The 19,745-nt window shown below is 40.3% G+C and overlaps 1 protein-coding gene across 13 annotated transcripts in view; it reads left to right on the top strand.

Moving 5' to 3' along the window:
• Positions 1-379: 379 nt before the first annotated feature.
• Positions 380-19,745, top strand: part of SRRM1 (serine and arginine repetitive matrix 1) — a 32,087-nt gene continuing 12,721 nt past the window's right edge. For 3 of the 13 annotated variants that reach the window (XM_043578612.1, XM_043578610.1, XM_043578616.1), the window contains exons 1-11: positions 411-571; positions 3,447-3,536; positions 3,790-3,912; positions 6,038-6,208; positions 6,778-6,893; positions 8,208-8,411; positions 9,041-9,235; positions 9,558-9,677; positions 11,528-11,802; positions 17,199-17,279; positions 18,555-18,641. In XM_043578612.1, coding sequence (XP_043434547.1) covers positions 551-571; positions 3,447-3,536; positions 3,790-3,912; positions 6,038-6,208; positions 6,778-6,893; positions 8,208-8,411; positions 9,041-9,235; positions 9,558-9,677; positions 11,528-11,802; positions 17,199-17,279; positions 18,555-18,641 — 1,483 coding nt within the window. In that variant the 5' untranslated portion in view covers positions 411-550. Of the gene's footprint in view, positions 572-3,446; positions 3,537-3,789; positions 3,913-4,201; positions 6,209-6,777; positions 6,894-8,207; positions 8,412-9,040; positions 9,236-9,557; positions 9,678-11,527; positions 11,803-17,198; positions 17,280-18,554; positions 18,642-19,745 lie in introns of those variants that run through there. The other 10 variants (XM_043578606.1, XM_043578613.1, XM_043578611.1 and 7 more) reach the window with 6 other exon arrangements.

Below are 19,745 nucleotides of genomic sequence, written 5' to 3' on the forward strand. Positions count from 1 at the left end.
CACAGTCACAACTTTCAGGATGACAGGAGAGGCCGGCAGGCTTCTCTTCCGCGCGCGGGCCGCGCCGCCCGCGTCACTCTGAGGTAACAGCCTTTCTCTTCAATCGCTCCACGGAGCCCCCAGGGCGGGAGGCCTCCTCCACTACGGGTCGAAGGATGGGTCAAGTGGCGCTGCGCGAACAAGGCTGATCCAGTGCCACAAAAGGATTCGCAGGGCGGGGCTACCCAACTCTCTCTCTCTCTCTCTCTTTCTCTGTCTCCCTCTCTCTCTTTTTCTCTCGTTCTTATTGGCTGCGGTCGCGAGACTCTCCTCCCCGGCCTGGCTACTCGGGAGTCTCGGAGTCCGGCAGCGGCTCGCCCCTTGGGCGCGCATGCGCACGCGTGGCGGGTGCTCCCCGCACTGAGCAGGCGCGGCCTCGTGTCGGCCGAAGGGGCGGGTGGAACGGCGCGCGCTGCGTCCCGGCGCTCGGCTCTCCCTGCCGGTCCCGCCCTCCGTCGCGGCGGCGCGGTGTATCTTGGGATAGGGAGCGATCTCCGAGCGAGGCAGCAAGATGGACGCGGGATTCTTCCGCGTAAGTAGAAGCGCGGGGATCTGGGGCGAGGTGAGGGCCTCATCGGTGAGGGCCGACAGGAGGCCTAAACTCGGGACGGTGTGGCCACCAAGGGGAGGCTTCGAAGATCCTGACGGCCCTCCGTGCCGGCGGACGCTCCCCCCTGCCCTGCGGCGGAGACCGGTGCGCCCCTGCGCAGTCTCCTCCTCCGGGATCGTCCCCCCTACGCGGCAGCGACGGTCGCCGGAAAATGGCGGCGGGAATGGGCCAGAGCCGTACCTCGGCGCTCGCCTGCCTAGTGGGGCCTGCAGGCCGAGCCGCGCGCGCCGCCGGGTCCTGGGGCCTAGTTGGGCCGCGAGGAGGAAGTCCCTGGGGGGAGGCCGGAGGGAAGCCCTGAGGTGACTGGCGGCGGGAGGATTCTGGAGAGTACGGGCTAGGGGTACCGCCCCAGGAGAGCGTGTTAGCGAGAGGAGAGGACAGGAAACGGCGTTCAGCGGCTTCTCTCTCGAGAGCGGCGCCAGCCACCCCCTCCCCCGTCGTCCCTCCTGGTCCTAAGTCTTCGCGAAGGCGCGGGGTCAGAGTTCGCGGGAACTCCCGCCCAATTTGATATCCCTTTAGGGAGGGGAACTCAGATAATAACGCCGTTGGAACGTTTGAATCTGAGACTCTAAGGGCAGCGGGTGCAACAAAAAGTGTGCACGTGTATGGAGGCAGGGGCACGGGGTAGAGCCCCTCTCCCTCCCGCACGCCGCTCCCCACCCCCCACCCCCCACCCCCGTTTGTTTCTTTCTTTTGAAGTCCGCTGGAGAAAAGGGGCCCCTTACCTACCTAGATTGTCCCAGGGCCACGCTCCCAGCACCTGCGGGCGGGGGAGCTACCTCGTCGAAGTTGGTGCTCAGGGCCCAGACTTCATCCGGCTGGTACTGCAGGGCCTGTTTGCCCCGTATTCCGCCTCTGTAGGAAACGAGTACCCAGGAGAGACCTAGATGGATTGGGAAGTGACACTGATAGGACTAGAGTTTGCAAATGCTTTTCAGTGCAGAACCGACCCTATAGAGACCGGTGGTTTTGGTCAAAATCCGTACTTTGTGTAACATACGTTGGGCCTCGCTACTCCCTGGGGCGTATAATCAGTTTGCATGTTTTTAAAGGGAAAGTGGAAAGAGGGGACGACCAGGACTTGAGAGAGCATAACTCTGGACACTCTGAAGCCGACGTTGAGATTCTTGAATTGGCTTTAAATGTGCCAATGAGTTTTTCATCAAAAGTTGCAGTATTATTATTCCCAGCCAGTTCTTTGATTTCTTAGGTTGTGCGAAGGATAACATAATGATAGTTTGAATTGAGAGTACTTACCACATTTTCATGCTGTTAATGAACTCTATTTTCTAATTTTCATGAAAGTATTTTGTAGTAAGTACTCAATATTTCCTGTGATCCAGTGTAATATTTTGATACAAAAGCCTATTTTGATTTTTTTTTCTTGTTGTTATGACCTTTAGTGGAAAGGAGTTCCAACAGAAAAAGAACAAGGTGGTTCATAAATCAAAAAAAAAATTTTTTTAACGTTTGTCCATTTTTTGAGAGAGAGCCTGAGTGGGGGAGGGGCAAAGAGAGAGGGAGACACAATCCAAAGCAGCCTCCAGGCTCCGAACTGACAGCACAGCCCCCCACCCCCCCAATGTGAGGCTTGAACTCATGGACCGTCACTACCTGAGCCAAAGTCGGATGCTTAACCACCCAGGCACCCCGGTGGTTGATAAATTTTAAGACAAAGTTTGCTTTCGGTGTTACTAAAAACCTGGACGAAAGGAGGGGGAGTTATATACTACCTATAATTTCTTCAAGGAGTTGACTGGATTTAAACTGAGTTGCAAGAATTTAGGGCAATTACTTTTTAGTACACTGCCAACAAGATAGTAAACTGAATTTTTCATTTAAGATCAAAATGATGGCTTTCATTTGTTGAACTTCTGGCACATGCCAGTTACTTTACATATATTATTTTGAGTTATACGGCCCTGCAAAGTAGATTTTAGCAAGTAAGAAAGCATTGTAAAAGAGGTTAAGTAATGGGCTTTGAGTCATGTGGCTTAAGTAGTGGCAGAATTGGGATTCTAATCCAGGTTCTTTACCTTCCTAAACAAAATTTTCCCGATCACTTTCCAAGGGACAGTGGCCAACTCCGTGAACCAATCAGTAGATTTCACATCACATAGCCAGCTATTTTTTTATTTGGTCCACTCGGAATGAGAAAATGCAGATTAACTAGTGATCACTTGATAATCTCATGTAGTATTTGTAAGCTCTCATTTTTCCAAATTTATTGCTGAAATTAAGTTAATTATTAGGGTAGACCTGTAACAGATTCCATGTTCTCAAAGTTATGAAAACCAACATACAGTCCCAGGGTGTTTTCTTTTTCCTTTTCCGCTTGTTCATAGGCATGACCATAATTTGCAAGCATGCTACTAGTTTTCAGAAGAGGATGAAATTTAATGGTGTTGTTTGGAAGTATATTAAGTATAGTAAATATTTCAGTGTGTTCTTATTTACACAAAAAAGCCTTAAATGTCTTTTAGCATAGAAAAAGGTGTAAAAAGATACACATCAAACTTAACTTGGTAGTGGGGGAGGTGCTAGCTTTATGCAATATTGCCATATTGACCTGTTACAACAAGTTTATGTTTTGTAATTTTTAAATACAGTCAAATTTTTAAAATGTCAGCTTCATTGGGAAAAAAGTATGCATTCTGCACCTATGAATATTAGCTGTGGTGTTTTCTATTTACTTGATTACCCTATTTCTACTGTAAAGGTCATGGCCATGATTAACTGACAAAAATCAGGAATTTAACTTTGAACTCTTAATTAAAATGTGTTTCTCTTCCCACAGGGAACAAGTGCAGAACAGGATAATCGGTTCAGCAACAAACAGAAGAAGTTACTGAAGCAGCTGAAATTTGCAGAATGCCTAGAAAAAAAGGTATTCTTCTAGATAAAACTGTTTTTGCACCTTTATAGCACAGTTGGTTCATTTTGGGACTGTTAAACATTTTCCACCTTTTAGCAACAACAACACAGAATAGCACAGCCACATAAGAATGAGCCATATTGTAGCGTGTTACACCAAAAAGATTTCATAGGTTAAAAGGAATTTTGTTGGGCAAAACTCTTCAGTGAGCTTTCTTTTAGGTTTGTGAACCCTGTACTCAGTCATCTCTTGTATGCTTTATCAGGTGGATATGAGCAAAGTAAATTTGGAGGTTATAAAGCCTTGGATAACAAAACGAGTAACGGAAATCCTTGGGTTTGAAGATGATGTTGTGATTGAGTTTATATTCAACCAGCTGGAAGTGAAGGTAATAATACACAAATGGCTCTTATTTCTGAATATGTGACATAATTTTGTGAATCTATGGAAACTGAATTTTTCTATGGAGTGCAAATATAGGAGGGTTGTTTTACAATGTTTGTTGTGAAAAGAATTCACTTTGTAAACAACTATTAAGGCTGGAAGTTTAGTGAAGGTACATAGTTTTGAAAGCTACACAGGTGAAAAATCAAACTTATTGTTTGTAATTTTGCTGTTACATGTTAAGTTACTTTGACAGCAATTTTCTAATGATAATGTGATTTATGATTTAAAAGGCCTGAACCAAAATGGAAGTTATTCCTTGCGTCTGAAGTATAGCACCATCACCTTATTAGGTCACAGCAGAGTGAGTGTCCCAATGTCGCTCTGACCCAACTCCCTTGATGATGCAGTGTGTGTTTGGAGGTGAGTTGTGTAAAGTGGCCGAACATCAACAACAACAACAAAAACACAAACAGGAAAGAGCAATTGGGTAAATCTATACACTGCTCTTTAAAAATACTATTATGAGATGGACGTTTATGTGAAGCATGAGGGGCAATTCTGATTTGATTGGATATTGTTTTTAAAATAATCAAGTAACTGAAGTCTTTAGTTGTAGCTGCATGTCAGCTAGTCATCGATTAACATTTTAGGCACAGACTTTTTGTTTACATTATGCTTAAACTTCAGACTGAAATAAATTGGCAGCATTATTAGAACCAGTTAATATAATCATTCCTTTCTTCATACGTGAGATAATATGAGATGATGATAGAACTGATGTTTAAAAACGATTTTATCATAAGATAGTTTGTTATTTTGCCACAACAACCCAAAGGATAGTAAGATGTACCATATGACCTTTTGGCAAATATACCAATGTGAATTTACCTTTACGTTAATCCTTTTCCCAAAGAGTTCGCCCTTGTGTTTTGACAGAACAGTTGGCATTTCAACTGATAAGGTATTTCTATTTTAAAAATAATTTGGTAATTACATTTTGTTGTGAATATTTTTAAAGATTAATTTTAAGAAAGCACTTCTTTTAAAATGTATACATTTTACTTAGAAAACCAGGAACATGGGAAAACGTTTTTAAAATGATGATTAAAGATAGATTTTATTGGAGAAATGCTTTACTGATTTGTATTTTAGTGCATTTTTAAAACCTAAGTATCTGGTAGTATTCCCCTTGTAGTGAGCATGAGATTAAAGTTTAGAACTTTTTTAAACAATCTTTTCTTTTTTTGTGGTTGTGTACTCATTATTGCTTGTTCGTCTTTTGCAATTTAGATAAATGATATAACATTAAACTCAAGGTGGTTGAGTTGCAGTAGGGAGTCGGAAGCAAGCCAAGGGAACATCTTTCTCTACAGGGGACTTGGCGATTCCAAACCCCCAAGGTTCCAAGAAGAAACTGAAGACACCTGGAATCTGTACTTGCTTTGTGCTATTGAGCTGTGCTTGTTATATGGACCTTGTTGCTTGACCAACAGATTTAGCATTTAAAAACCCAGTTATTTTTGAGAAAACTTGACCTCTTAGCCCTTTGTGGACAGTTGAGAATTCGAGGCATTGTTATAGTAGATTTTCCTTATGTAGAAGTCAGGCTTTCAGCTTAGTCTTCAAAAGTTACAGAGTGCATGCATAACTTGTTAGTTTTCATAACTGGACGGTAGATACTTTATAGAAAGCTATCTTATAGTGGTAGAGAAGTGAATAGTTTATGTACTTTTTCAGTTTCTCATTGGGGGAAAATTTCCAGGCAGGCAAACACTTTCCTTGTTAGTAAATGCAGGAATTTGTGGATGTTCATGATGGTTTTTAAAGTTAATAAATGTAAGGCCCACTAACAGCCACATAGTCTAAAAATACTTACGAAATCCACAAAGGATTAACAGGCTGCTCTGATGCTTTTGGTAGAGTGAGAGAGAATTTGGTAATCTGTGCTAGAGATTATATTGCTGAGAAGCTATTAGAGAAAACTATTTTTTAAGTAGTAAAGAATATATATATGTATTTAAGCCCCTATGGTAGACTTAAAAAATACTAATTTATATGAGTTTTAGGTTGGTTGGTTGGCCTGTTTTGAAGTAACCTGTTTCTCTTCCTGTCATGTCTTTTTGCAGAATCCAGACTCCAAAATGATGCAAATCAACCTGACTGGGTTTTTGAATGGAAAAAATGCTAGAGAATTTATGGGAGAACTGTGGCCCCTGCTCTTAAGTGCACAAGAAAACATCGCTGGAATCCCTTCTGCTTTTCTAGAACTGAAGAAAGAAGAAATAAAACAAAGACAAGTAATAGCCTTTCTGTTTTGTAATGTTGATTTGAGGGCATGGTATCCAGACTGCTAACACACTTTAAATCTTATGTGACCTGGCTAGGATTAGCATGTTGTTTTGCTTTGCTGTAATATATTTGGACATTCAGTTTTGGTTCTCCACTCCTTCTCCCCAACCCTAATCCAAACACTGAAGTTTAAGATGTCATTTTCCCAGAGTCAGATACGTGTGTGTGTGTGTGTGTGTGTACACTTTTTTTAATGTGAGTACTTCTAGCTTAAGAAAATTGAACTTTAGTAACAGTGTAAAAGTGTAAGCATGGCTTCTTCGTATGGGCAGTGTATGTTAAATCACAAAAGAATAAGTTGAACATGAAAATTATTTTTTTAAGTAAACTTGAAAATAACTATTCTCTTTCAGCTGTTAGGGATTAATTTTCAGCGAGAATAGTCTTGTTGAAAAGCAGGAGGCTGATGAAATGATTTATACGGCATTGGTGTTTATCAGAGGTGCAAAGTCTTCCTCAATTTGTTTAGTGATCTCAGATGTTCAGCTATGTTTCTTTGAAAACTTGATCTTTGCAGATTGAACAAGAAAAGTTGGCATCTATGAAAAAGCAAGATGAAGACAAGGATAAGAGGGATAAGGAAGAAAAAGAAAGCAGCAGAGAAAAAAGGGAGAGGTCTCGGAGCCCAAGAAGGTATAATATAACGGATGCATATGTTTTACAAATACTTCAGATAGTATTCTGTGTAGAAAGTTACACAGTTAAAAAGGAAGCTACCAGCACTATTCAGAATTTCTTCCATCATGTAGTTTTCATGATGAACTAAGGCTGGTCTCTGGCCCAAAATATTAAAGTTTTGTTTGAGGCAGATCATTGGGCTATAATAATTGTCTCTTAAATCTTGGTGAATTGTACAACTCTCAATTTCTAAATCAGAATCTAGACTTGCTTTCCATATTGCTTTTCTTTAAATATAGCATTTAATTATTTTAATCTTCTCCAGTTCTTTTTCTTTCCTTTTAACTAGAAATCTGTACCCATTAGCCATTCATGTTATACTTCTCTAATGCCCTTTTCTGCTTTTCTTAGATGGTTGTATTGAACCCAAAACAGATCATTTATTTGTTTTCTTCTTCCTTCCAATGAGACTATGGTTAGGTTTCCATTTTTAAACCCATGACTCAGCTTCTACTGTATTTGTGGTGAAAGGTGAGAATTCTACTAGGGTTTTCATTTTTAGAGTTCTGCTAATTTTTTCACAAATCTTCTGGAATTAAAGGGCAGAGGTAATTTCTTTATCCATTTTAATTTGTATATTTGGTATTAAAACCTCCTTACTAGGGAAACAGTATTATTTCTAGTGTTAAGCACATCACAGTGGTAACTAGGCTATTGATGAACGAGGTCTGCTGTTTTACTTTTACGTTAGGGAAACTATTATTGAAAAGGAAAGGGGACTTCTTTTCCTAAAAGGCTATGCAAATATGACATGTTTCTTTTTTCTTCCAAAGAGCACATTAATTGCACTAGTCATTTTTCTGGAATACCTAGATTACCTGACAAACTCTATGGTGGGATCTGTCTGCACCCCAACTCTTGTTTTGTTGGGTTTTTTTGGATTTGTTGTTAGGGAATATCTCTTTACTTTTAAGCATTCTCTTCCTCTGAAAAGTTGGTCTTTGGTCTCTTCATCTCTGGGAATGATTGAGAATCTAAATCTAGAGTTCCAGGTCAATGCTTTCCTCTTATAACTGGTATACCAGACAGTGTTGTTACCTTTTGTTTGCTTACCTTTCTGGTTTTCTTTTGGCCTTTCCCATATTAAGTAAATATGACCTATCTTCTTTTCATAAGGAATCTCTCACCTATAAAGAACAGTGGTATAATTAAAAAGATTAATTTCTCACTTTGCCCTTGACCCTCTCCCCCAACCAACATTATTCAAAAACCTGAAAAAAATTGCTTTTATCCTAGACACAAACCTGAAAAAAATTGCTTTTATCCTAGACGCAAATCCAGATCTCCTTCCCCTAGAAGACGATCTTCCCCTGTCAGGAGAGAGAGAAAGCGCAGTCATTCTCGGTCTCCCCGCCACAGAACCAAGAGCCGGAGTCCTTCCCCTGCTCCAGAAAAGAAGGAAAAAACTCCAGAGCTCCCAGAACCATCAGTGAAAGTAAAAGAACCTTCAGTACAAGAGGCCACTTCTACTAGGCAAGTAGATAAAAATTTATTTATAAATAAGAATTTTAGGCTGTTGCTAACTGCCAGTATAATTCTGAGTTACAAACATAAAATTACTTGGTTATTTCCCTTTTGTATTTTTTAAATCATAAGATCAGCTTGTTGACAGATTCAGATTCTGTAGGAGAGTGTAAATAAAATGCCCCAAGGGCACCTGGGTGGCTCAGTTGGCTAAGCGTCTGACTTCAGCTCAGGTCATGATCTTACAGTTTGAGGGTTTGTGAGTTTGGGGCTCTGTGCTGTCATCGCCGAGCCTGCTTTTGTTCCTGTCTCTGCCCCTCCCCAGTTCATGCTCTCAGCTCTCTGTCTCGAAGATAAAAACACCAAAAAAATTTCAAAAAGTGAAATGCCCCAAAGGTGACCACTGGTATTGGTTGGTTGTATTGTTTCAGATATCTTATATCCTGTAACTTGCTTTTTTCGCCAGTATTGTGGACAACTTTGTACTCTTAAGAATGTATGTGGTTAGAATTGTTAGTTGCATTTTGGCTTTCACTGATGTGTATATATCTTTTGGAGCTGGGGAGAAGTCCTCATGGATTTTGGCACCATCTTAAAAAGAGAAATAACCATATTGCATCAACATTTTGTTTCTACAGTGACATCCTGAAAGTTCCCAAACCTGAACCTGTACCAGAACCTAAAGAACCTTCTCCAGAGAAGAATTCCAAAAAAGAAAAGGAGAAGGAGAAGACCCGACCAAGATCTCGGTCACGTTCCAAATCAAGATCCCGGACACGGTCTCGCTCTCCTTCTCATACTCGACCTAGACGGCGTCATAGATCCCGATCAAGGTGAGTTAGGGCTGTAGGAGTGACATAGATCTTAGGTTTTATGTGCTCCTCTGCTGAGTGGAATTAGGTAGATAATTTCAGAGCAGTAGAGAGCATTTAATTAGTACAAATGTTATTCTTTGGACCTACAGAGAGAATTCGAGGTCACTTTTGTGTGCTGTAGAAATTTGTGTGCACACTCTTTGCCATAAAAATCTCTACATAAATGGAAAATCGAATCCTTTGAAGTCGGTTTTTAAAATGTAGGTGTTGAGAAAGCTGTCTCAGGGACTTCGTTCCTTGTTCTTGTTTATTCAGGCCCTAATTCTGTTTGTTATGGCAGATCATACTCCCCGAGAAGGCGGCCAAGCCCGAGAAGGCGGCCATCTCCTCGAAGAAGAACTCCACCAAGACGAATGCCACCTCCACCCAGGCATAGAAGAAGTAGATCTCCAGTGAGACGGTGAGGGTTTTCTTTTTTCTTATACTTTTTTCTTTATTTTCTTTTCCTCCTCCTCCTTCTTCTTTTTTTTTTTTTTTTTTATTTGGAAGTGTCAGTATATGAAAATGCAGCACGTGTTAGCTTTAGGCTCATGTTTGTATTTGTGTTCCCCTGAAGAAAGCTCAGGAGTGTTACGAGGTGATGCCTAAAGAGCCTCTCATTTGAGGTTTAATTATGTCACAAAAACCATGCTAGTGCAGTGTTGGGGGTGGGAAACAAGAAATTCACATTTTACTGATACTTGACGTTAACTTTTACCCTTTGAGACCCCACCCAGATCTCCTAGCAATGAGGGAATCTGCGGCCCTCCCACTTTCCTTGGATTTAAATTATCACTGGCTTCTAAAAAGCAGATAACTACAGAGGCAGTAAGCTACTTTCACCAATATTAGAATAACCTATTTGCCTTACATTTTTGTTTGAAGTGTTTTTTTCCCATTACAGAAATGAGTGCTTATAAAATTTCAAACAAATAAGTTAAAAATTACCCATAATCCTATTCCATGGATATAGCCATTTTTAGCAGTTCGGCATCTAGTCATTTTTGAAGAGATCAGTCAGAAAACTAACCCTGTCAGTACCAATGTTCTTTTTTAAAGAGTCATTTTAAAATTGGCATAAGGCAGAACATTTGGGTCTATCCCTTTTAACAAAAAGATTGTTGCTAAATCTGCCCAAAGTAGAGGTTTGGTGCACCGATAGAGTTTTCTGCCTTCTTGACCTCCTTGGAAAGAGCTATGATGATTGTGTTTCAGATTATAGTTAGCACAGAAGTTTTTTGTGTTTGAGTCTTTAAGTTATTTGCGGGAAAATGAATCCACTTGGGGAAAAGGGGGAAATAATAAGGTCCATAGTTGTTTGTTTCTGTAGTCGGGTTTTTCGCAGTCCCATATTGTTTTAAAAGAAAATATTTGGGGGGAGGAGGTGGTTGTTGTGAACTCTTTATGACTATTGCTAAAAACGATAGACTTGATGTTACTGCTGATAAATGAGACTGATGATGTAAATGGTCAGTTGATTAGGCATCCCACTTTTCTAAAATTGGTTATATTCTTTTCTAGGAGAAAATTAATGCCGGTGCTCTCTAGTACGAGATTAGCGGAAACAGCTATTTCTTATATTGGAGTTTTGCAAACAGCGTGTTTTAATTGTGCTTACTGAGCCATTTAGCAGTCAAAATATTTTGCAGATTGTGTAAGATTCCCTTTCAGCCAGCTTTTATCTCACACTTAAGGTAGGGTTTCTTTTTTTCAGGTTCTCAGGAATTCTTCTGCCAAAGGTGAATTCTGCAGGTACACATAATTGCAACAGAACTTACCACAGTTTTTGCCGCAGAATTCGAGAGGCCCCTGCTTCTAAGTTTATGTAGCTAAATGAATTCCTAACTGCTGCACATCTTTTTTTAAAAACGCAGCCTAAAGGTTGTTTGACTTTGTGCTCTTAAACGGAAAATACTTCGCCACCCAAATTTTGTATGCAAACTCCAAACAATGATATCACTCCTAAGGAAGAAAGAGACTGGCTAGTTACTGTATTAATAGCTTTCAACATGACATATTTTATAACTGGACAGACAACTCAAACAGAAGCATTCATCAGAATAAGTTATTCATATTTAGTCTCAGAACTAGCTGTTTCCTGTCCTAGGTCATGGTTTTGTTTCCCATTTTTTTTTTTAAACTTAATTCTGTGCTTAGCTACATAAACTCAAAAGTTGGATAAAAATAGCTGTTTTTGTGTAAACTGTACATACCTGTAAGGTCGTTTTTGACAAGTATGCGGTTAACGAACGTGAATCCTTTATTCCACAGAAGAAGGCGTTCATCAGCGTCCTTGTCTGGAAGTAGTTCGTCATCTTCTTCGTCTCGTTCCCGGTCACCGCCAAAGAAGCCTCCTAAGAGGACATCCAGCCCCCCTCGGAAAACTCGTAGGTTATCTCCTTCAGCAAGTCCTCCGAGGCGAAGGCATAGGCCATCACCTCCAGCAACTCCACCGCCAAAAACTCGTCATTCCCCAACACCCCAGCAGTCAAACCGTACAAGAAAAAGTCGTGTTTCTGTCTCTCCAGGGAGAACTTCAGGTAAAGGTAAAAATCAAACACACAAAAACAGCGTATGTTCGTTCTTTCTCTGTTTGGCTACAAAGTGCCTAGTCAGTTGTCGCTCCTGCCCCTTCCCCCTTCACAGTAAGAAGGAGCTGGGTAATATTTGTGGGTGATATTCTTTGTAAATTTGCTTTTCACCTTTTCTTTCCTCTTTGAGTTCTTGGGGTTTGTTGAAGCAGAGTTTACGTGTAAACTTGTTTTTAGCAGTTGCCCTCTGGCATTGAGTAAGTGGAGAAATACATTACCAGCCCCAATATTTGCATGTGATATTCTTTGTAAATTTGCTTTTCACCCTTTCCTCTTTAAGTTCTTGGGGTTTGTTGAAACAGAGTTTATGTGTAAACTTGTTTTTAGCAGTTGCCTTTGGCATTGAGTAGGTGGAGAAATACATTCGTTAGCAGCCGTGGGCTGAGTTGGGGAACTTATCAAAGTCCCTGTTGTCATGATAAGGGATCATTTTATTACTATGAGACCAGTTAATTTTTTTCCCCTGAAGATTTTTTTGTTTGATATCTTATTTGAGGACTCCATATTCTGTTTGAGTCTTTCTTGGCCACATTGTACTCGCTAGGGAAGAACATGGTGTCCCCTTAAAAGCCTATTTGTTTTTTAATTTAGGCTCTAGGCAGGGTTCTTCTGAGTGTTGTCCTTGCTTTATTCTGCAGATTGATTTCTGAGGAATTTATGATCTGTGATCTGGCCAGGCAAGTAGAATGCCGTATTAGTCTGAGTGAAGGTTGTGGTGTATTGGGGTTTGTTCTTTTGGGTTAAATACACATGGAGAAAGGCGGTAGGATCTATTTGAATTGGGCCTCTGGTGCTGAGGGCTGAGATGATAGCCTGAAGGGTGAGTAGTGGGGCAGGGGAAATCCTAAAAGCTGCTGTAGTAATTGATTTTTAAGAAGCAGCCTGTAGGTTAATATATACTGGGCTTGCTCTGATCACATCTAAATTTTCAGGTTAGAACAAAGAAAATGGGGATGGGCAAAATTTTGACTTTGAGGTATAGACAAGCTAGCAGAGTGACAGGGGGACTGACAGGTAATGCTGTCACCTATAACAAGTAATGTGTAGATTATTTTCTGGATCTTAATTGGGTAATTAATTATTCTATGGTCATTTTTATTGCTTTGGCTCTTTAGACCTAGACAGACACCTGGATAAGAACAGAAAAACATTTGAGTCTTCCAGGTTTAGACCTAATTTAAGTATGGGAGGGGGCCTTAGGATCACTTATTTTCATAACCTCGTGTCCCATATTACCTTCAGTTCGTACCTTTTGACAAGTATGACAAATAGGAAAATTTCAGTGGTTTCTAGCAACTGTGTCCAGTATGTTAAGTATTTGTACTTCTTTTTTTTTTTTTTTTTTTTTTTTAAATTTTTTTTTTCAACGTTTATTTATTTTTGGGACAGAGAGAGACAGAGCATGAATGGGGGAGGGGCAGAGAGAGAGGGAGACACAGAATCGGAAACAGGCTCCAGGCTCCGAGCCATCAGCCCAGAGCCTGATGCGGGGCTCGAACTCACGGACCGCGAGATCGTGACCTGGCTGAAGTCGGACGCTTAACCGACTGCGCCACCCAGGTGCCCCAAGTATTTGTACTTCTGCATATTTTTTTGTCCTTCCTTTGGAGCCAGAAAGCTCTCTAGTGAAAAAGTATTATAAAAATTCCCACCTGTTCCTTTGCAAAAAACATAGCAAGGTGTGATATAGCCAAAGAGTAATAAAAGTATCTGAACGGGAGGATTGAGTCTTTGTTAAAGTAGATAAGAGTTCACTTTTTGCAGAGGGCATAGGCACTAACCTCTTGTGTCCTGATACATTGTCAAGGGAGTGGGCCAGTACTTTAAAAAAAAAAAAAAAAAATTCATGGTAGATACACACGTTGGAGAGAAATAAAATAAGCCCTGGTGAAGACGAAGAGCTAGTTATGTTCCTATGGATTCTGGGGCAGGTCTTCCATGTGCAAACAAAACACAACCAAAGAAAGGCACTGTGGGCAGTAGAGTCAGAGACTGCCTCGTGTCCTTAAGCTGAATTTGGCTCTGACTACTTGGAGGTAACTTTTTATGGTAAGATGATCCCAGTCCCCTGTGATGAAATTTCAGAGGTAGAACAAATTTTTGAGATTGTCATCCAGAAACAGGTTCTCAGGTTAAGTGATTTGGTCAAAGTCAACCAGCCAGGTCTAAGATTTGGGTTCTCATTTCCCAGTTGAAAAATGTATACTTTGCCCAGCTTTCCTACCTCGAAAAGCTTGTTTTGATGTCTGGAGTGGGGAGATGGAGGGCAAGGTGCAACTTTAACTTTAGATTCTGTACCTGGTAGGATGATTTCAGAAATTCCTTTCTTGCAACACTCCACTGCTTATAAGATCAGTGACACCATTGAAATATAATAGATTTTACTGTAGTAGTTACCAATCGGGACTTTTAATATTGAGCAAATGGAGTGGGAGGGAGGCAGGCAAAGTATTTTGGGGAATTTAAAGGTGAATAATTTGTGGAGTACATTGTACATTCTCATCCGAAAGGGTCTTCAGGAAGCATTTTGTAATCAGTGGCATGTTAGTTAAACTGGCATTATCTTAGTACATAAAGCAGTGTGTTGAAATCAGAGAGGTATTTAATGAAATATGTTTACAGAGGATCTATATCTATTGTGATTTTAGGATGAGATCCATTTAGCCATATAAACTATTCTGCAGACAAAATTATTTTACCAGTTCTAGTAACAGTAACTTTACAAGTGATCTTTTGGACAAGTCTGGGAGATTAATAATTAATAGGACTATTGAAGTAAACTTAAAGTTCTGGTTTTACAGTTGACTTAGAAGATTTCTGACTTTATGCTAGAATGATTTTGCCCCTTGAATACTAAAAATAAAACATTAACATAATAAACTATCAGATCTTCTTTAGATCAACAAACTCTGATGAAACATTAACTATGTTAATAATGCAATGATTCAGTCATATTAAGCCAGAGTAGGCATATATAATAGATACTTATTTTAATGGTATGAATATATTGATAATAGACTTTAAACCATTAGCTAAAGAGATTGGATCAAGATAAAACTCCAAATGTGTATTTCTGTGGGGGAAAAATGTGTATGTTCTAGTTCAGTGGTGGTTATTCAGTTGGCATTTGCCAACTATCTTGCAGATATAACCACATTTTTAGTGTATCATAGGGGAAAATGCATTCTGACATTTAGACAGCTTCTAAACACATTTTAGAACCCAGTTCTTTCAGGAAGTAACTTAGACATGGGGGGGGGTATAAGTAACTGGATGCCTCTAATAATTTTTCAAGAATTGAAGATTAACTGACACTTTGAAGTGGAGAATACAGACCAGAAAAATAGCCTCAAGTCCTTAAAAGTTTTATTTAAAAGCATGTGTATTTTATGTCTTTGGATTTGTTAAAATACACGTTTTGAGTACACTTTTGCTGCTGTGGTTTTTAAAGTATTTTTTAATAGTTTTTTTATGTTTATTTTTGCAAGAGAGCGTGCACACACACATGCACACACGCGCAAGCGGGGGAAGGGCAGAGATCGTGAGAGACACAGAATTTGGAGCAGGCTCCAGGTTCCAAGCTGTCATCACAAAGCCCAACATGGGGCTCGAACTTGTGAACTGTAGGATCGTGACCTGAGCCAAAGTTGGGACACTTAACCAACTGAGCCACCCAGGCACCCCCTTTTTAAATATTTTTTTAAGTTTATTTATTTAGATGGAGAGCGAGTGAGCAGGGAGGGGCAGAGAGAGAAGGAGAGAGAGAATTTCAAGCAGGCTCCACATTGCCAGCACAGAGCCTGACCATGGGTCTCGAACTCTCGAACCATGAGATCATGATCTGAAATCAAGAGTCAGATGCCTTGACTGAGCCACTTAAGCACCCCTTGCTGCTATATTTCATGATAACTGATTAGATATTAACCATTTTTTACCCAATCCAGTAGTTTGTCCAAAACACTAGTTAGAATAATTAGTCAAATGCACATCATTTTTGAAGTATTGTGGTAAATTCTTCAGTTTCAGTACTTTAGCAAAGATGAGCTTTCTGTTTTAGATCACTAGCTCTCTAAGTTACTGCCCCTTAGACTAAGCCTTTACAGCATTCTGAAGAAGAGTGTTAAATGAAATGTATTTGCATTCTAGGTCAACATCCCATGGTAATTGCTTTAGTCAAACAAAACAGATGTGAGGGTCCTTAGGGGATCATATCTGTCTTCAAATTTAGTTTTTAGCAGGATGCTCTCAAATGATATTTCAGGTTAATCTGTGGTAAGCTTACTGGTTATATCTGTGTATACTTTTGATTTTAGTTGAAGGCGTGGACGGATATTATAAATAGGGCAGAAATTATAAATTGGTGGAAATTAAAGCCTATGCTCTAGAAATAGAGTCTTGGGTTCAGATCCTAGTTCACTTTAATTATCTATGTGACTGTGGTTGAAGTGACTGCTTTTTAAGCCTCACATTTCTCCTCTTGTAAATTGGGCAGGGGGGTGGGGGGAGGTGGTATTACTAGCAACAGCAACAACTGCTTAATACAGCAAGCATACAAAAGATTGTTGCATAATAATTTTCCATGCAACTTGGAAAAGAGAGGTTGGGTTACTTAAAAGGTGCTCACAGCTCTCTTACTACCTTAGGTATATTTCAGAGCTCCTGCCCCCTCCCCCCTTTTTAAGCTTTGGCAAGAATCCTTCAGCCCTAGTGTTTAATTATTTTTGTTATTGTGAGGGCTTACTTTTTTTATAGGTAGTTTAAATCTCTCATGCTATTATGAAGGTTGTATTTCTACATAGAGTCTTTAGTCTCTTGGTAGCCAACTCCTACCTCTTCTCCGGAACAAATTTCTTTCTCTGAAGATTTCATCAAATCTTATTTCTTAACCATGTATCATTTTTTACTACTTTTCTGAACCCACCTATAGCAGATGCTTGAAAGCTCTTGTGCTGATGGGGCCTGTGTAGTTGAGCGCATGTGATTTAGGTTGTGGGGTGGAACCTAGAGGTTTATTGAGTTGAAGGTTACACAGATCTTCTATGCAGAGCTTTTGTTGCTGAGAAACAGCAACTCCTGATTTCTCTTAACTGGCGTTTCTCTTGGGAGAATCTTAAGATTCAAAAATCATTATGGAACCTTTTAAGCTTTTCACCAAACGTCTAAAAATGCTTGCTTCCCTTCAGGTAGTGTTGAGATAATGACAAGGTCTCGTGGAATTATGTAATTAGCAATAAATTCTTTATAAGAATAGTCTTTCTGCCATTAAGACAGTGTCTTGTGAGGTAGCTTTGTTTTTTTGTTGTTTTGCTATTCCTTATATGTAAGGTGGTTTTTTTTCTCATTATTTTTAGTGACAAAACACAAAGGTACTGAGAAAAGAGAGTCCCCTTCACCAGCACCTAAGCCTAGAAAAGTAGAGTTATCTGAATCGGGTAAGTTTTCGTGTGTTTTTTTTGTTTGAGCCGAATTATTTTTTGCACATTTGGTCAGCCCCTCTGGTTAAAGATTAATTATAGAATATGACTTAGTGGTTAAGAGCTATGGTTCTGAAGTCAGACCAACCTGGGTTGAATCCCCAGCTTCACTACTTAACTACTTTTTTTTTTTTTTAATTTTTTTTTTTTACATTTATTTATTTAAAAAAAAATTTTTTTTTTCAACGTTTATTTATTTTTGGGACAGAGAGAGACAGAGCATGAACGGGGGAGGGGCAGAGAGAGGGAGACACAGAATCGGAAACAGGCTCCAGGCTCTGAGCCATCAGCCCAGAGCCTGACGCGGGGCTCGAACTCCCGGACCGCGAGATCGTGACCTGGCTGAAGTCGGACGCTTAACTGACTGCGCCACCCAGGCGCCCATACGTTTATTTATTTTTTGAGAGATATAGAGAGAAAGAGCACAAGTTGGGGAGGGGCAGAGAGAGGAGACACAGAGTCCGAAGCAGGCTCCAGGCTCTGAGCTGTCAGCACAGAGCCTGACGTGGGGCTTGAACTCACAAACCTTGAGATCATGACCTGAGCCGAAGTCAGAGGCTTAACCCACAGAGCCACCCAGCTGCCCCACTACTTAGCTACTTTTTTTGTTTAATTACTTAATTTATTTGAGTGTCCTTTCTTAAATCTGAAATGCAGGTACCAGTATCATCCTTTAGGCTTTTGACAATTAACTGAAATAATGCTTATAAAGTTCTTAGTGCTTAACTTCACCTATAGTAAATAAGTTTATTTTTATTATATTTAGTGAACGTAGTCTAAAGTCAGCTTTTTATTTATTTTTACTTATTTGTTTGTATTTTTAATGCTTATTTTTGAGAGAGAGAGAGAGAGAGAGAGTGTGAGTGGGGGAGGGACAGAGATGGGGAGACACAGAATTCGAAGCAGTCTCCAGGCTCTGAGCTGTCAGCACAAAGCCAGACGGGCTCGAACCCACAGGCCATGAGATCATGACCTGACACAAAGTTGGATGTTCAACCACCCAGGCACCCTTAAAGTCAGCATTTTAAATTGGGATTTTAAGCTTTTTGTGGTGGTTGTTAAAAATGTGTGTGTGTGTGTGTGTGTGTGTGTGTGTGTGTGTGTGTGTGTGTGTGGTTGTATTGCTTGACCCAATCGGATAAAAGTTTAAGAGACCATTTTCCATTTCAAGTATGTTACGTGTTCTGTATGTGTAACTAAAGAAACACTTTTCTAAATGCATCCATCTTTCAGAAGAAGATAAAGGTGGCAAAATGGCTGCAGCAGATTCTGTGCAGCAGAGACGTCAGTACAGACGACAGAACCAGCAGTCTTCATCTGGTATGGACATGGATTCATCTGTTTTCTAGCTGTATTTCCTGATGAAAACTACTTAAAATATAAATATCCATCAGTGTAGTGAGTGTACTTAGGAAAAATACGTGCTTACATGGAAATCTCTTTAAGGGGAGGAAGTATTAGTTTTTGGTTTTTAGTTTTCAGTCTTAAAGTTTAATTTTCTTTTAAGTTGTTATGAACATAGTAGACCTTTATAGTACAAAAGTAAAAACAGAGGTATAAAATTTGGGAAAGTAGATTTTTTTTTAATGTTTTTTTTTTTAAACATTTTTATTTATTTTTGAGAGATAGAGACAGAGCATGAGCAAGGAAGGGGCAGAGAGAGAGGGAGACACAGAATTCAAAGCAGGCTTCAGGCTTTAAGCTGTCAGCACAGAGCCCAATGTGGGGCTCATACCCACAAACTGTAAGATCATGACCTGAGCTGAAGTCAGATGGCTTGACCAACTGAGCCACCCAGGTGCCCAGGAAAAGTGGATTTCTTTTCCCAATCTCTAGTGTTACTCCTTAAAGCTTTTTTTTTTTTTTTATGTTTGTTTATTTTTGAGAGAGAGAGTACGCCTACATGCGTAAATGGGGCAGAGACAGGGGCAACAGAGGATCCAAAGTAGGCTCTACGTTGTCAGCACAGAGGGTGAGGCAGGGCTCGAACCCATGAACCTCGAGATCACGACCTGAGCTGAAATTAAGAGTCAGACGCTCAACTGACTGAGCCACCCAGGTGCCCCTCCCTAAAGTCTTCGTTCAGAAATTTTCTGTGCCACGTATGCGGATCTGTGGTTTAAATTGGCAAAAAAACGGGCACCTGGGTTAGGCGGTTAACCCAATCGGTTAAGCGACCCAACTTCGGCTCAGGTCATGATCTCACAGTTTGTGGGTTCGAGCCCCACATCAGCTCTGGGCTGACAGGTCAGAGCCCGGAGCCTGCTTTGGATTCTGTGTCTTCCTCCCTCTCTCTGCCCCTCCCCTACTCACACTCTGTTTCTCTTCAAAAATAAACATTTAAAAAAATAGGCAAAAAACAAAACAACAAAAAAATTACGTAAGCTCAAACTTTAGATTATGTTGTCTCCCTTTTTAACTTAA

Source organism: Prionailurus bengalensis, chromosome C1 (genome assembly GCF_016509475.1).
Source record: "Prionailurus bengalensis isolate Pbe53 chromosome C1, Fcat_Pben_1.1_paternal_pri, whole genome shotgun sequence".
In the NCBI taxonomy this organism is placed as follows: Eukaryota; Metazoa; Chordata; class Mammalia; order Carnivora; family Felidae; genus Prionailurus; species Prionailurus bengalensis.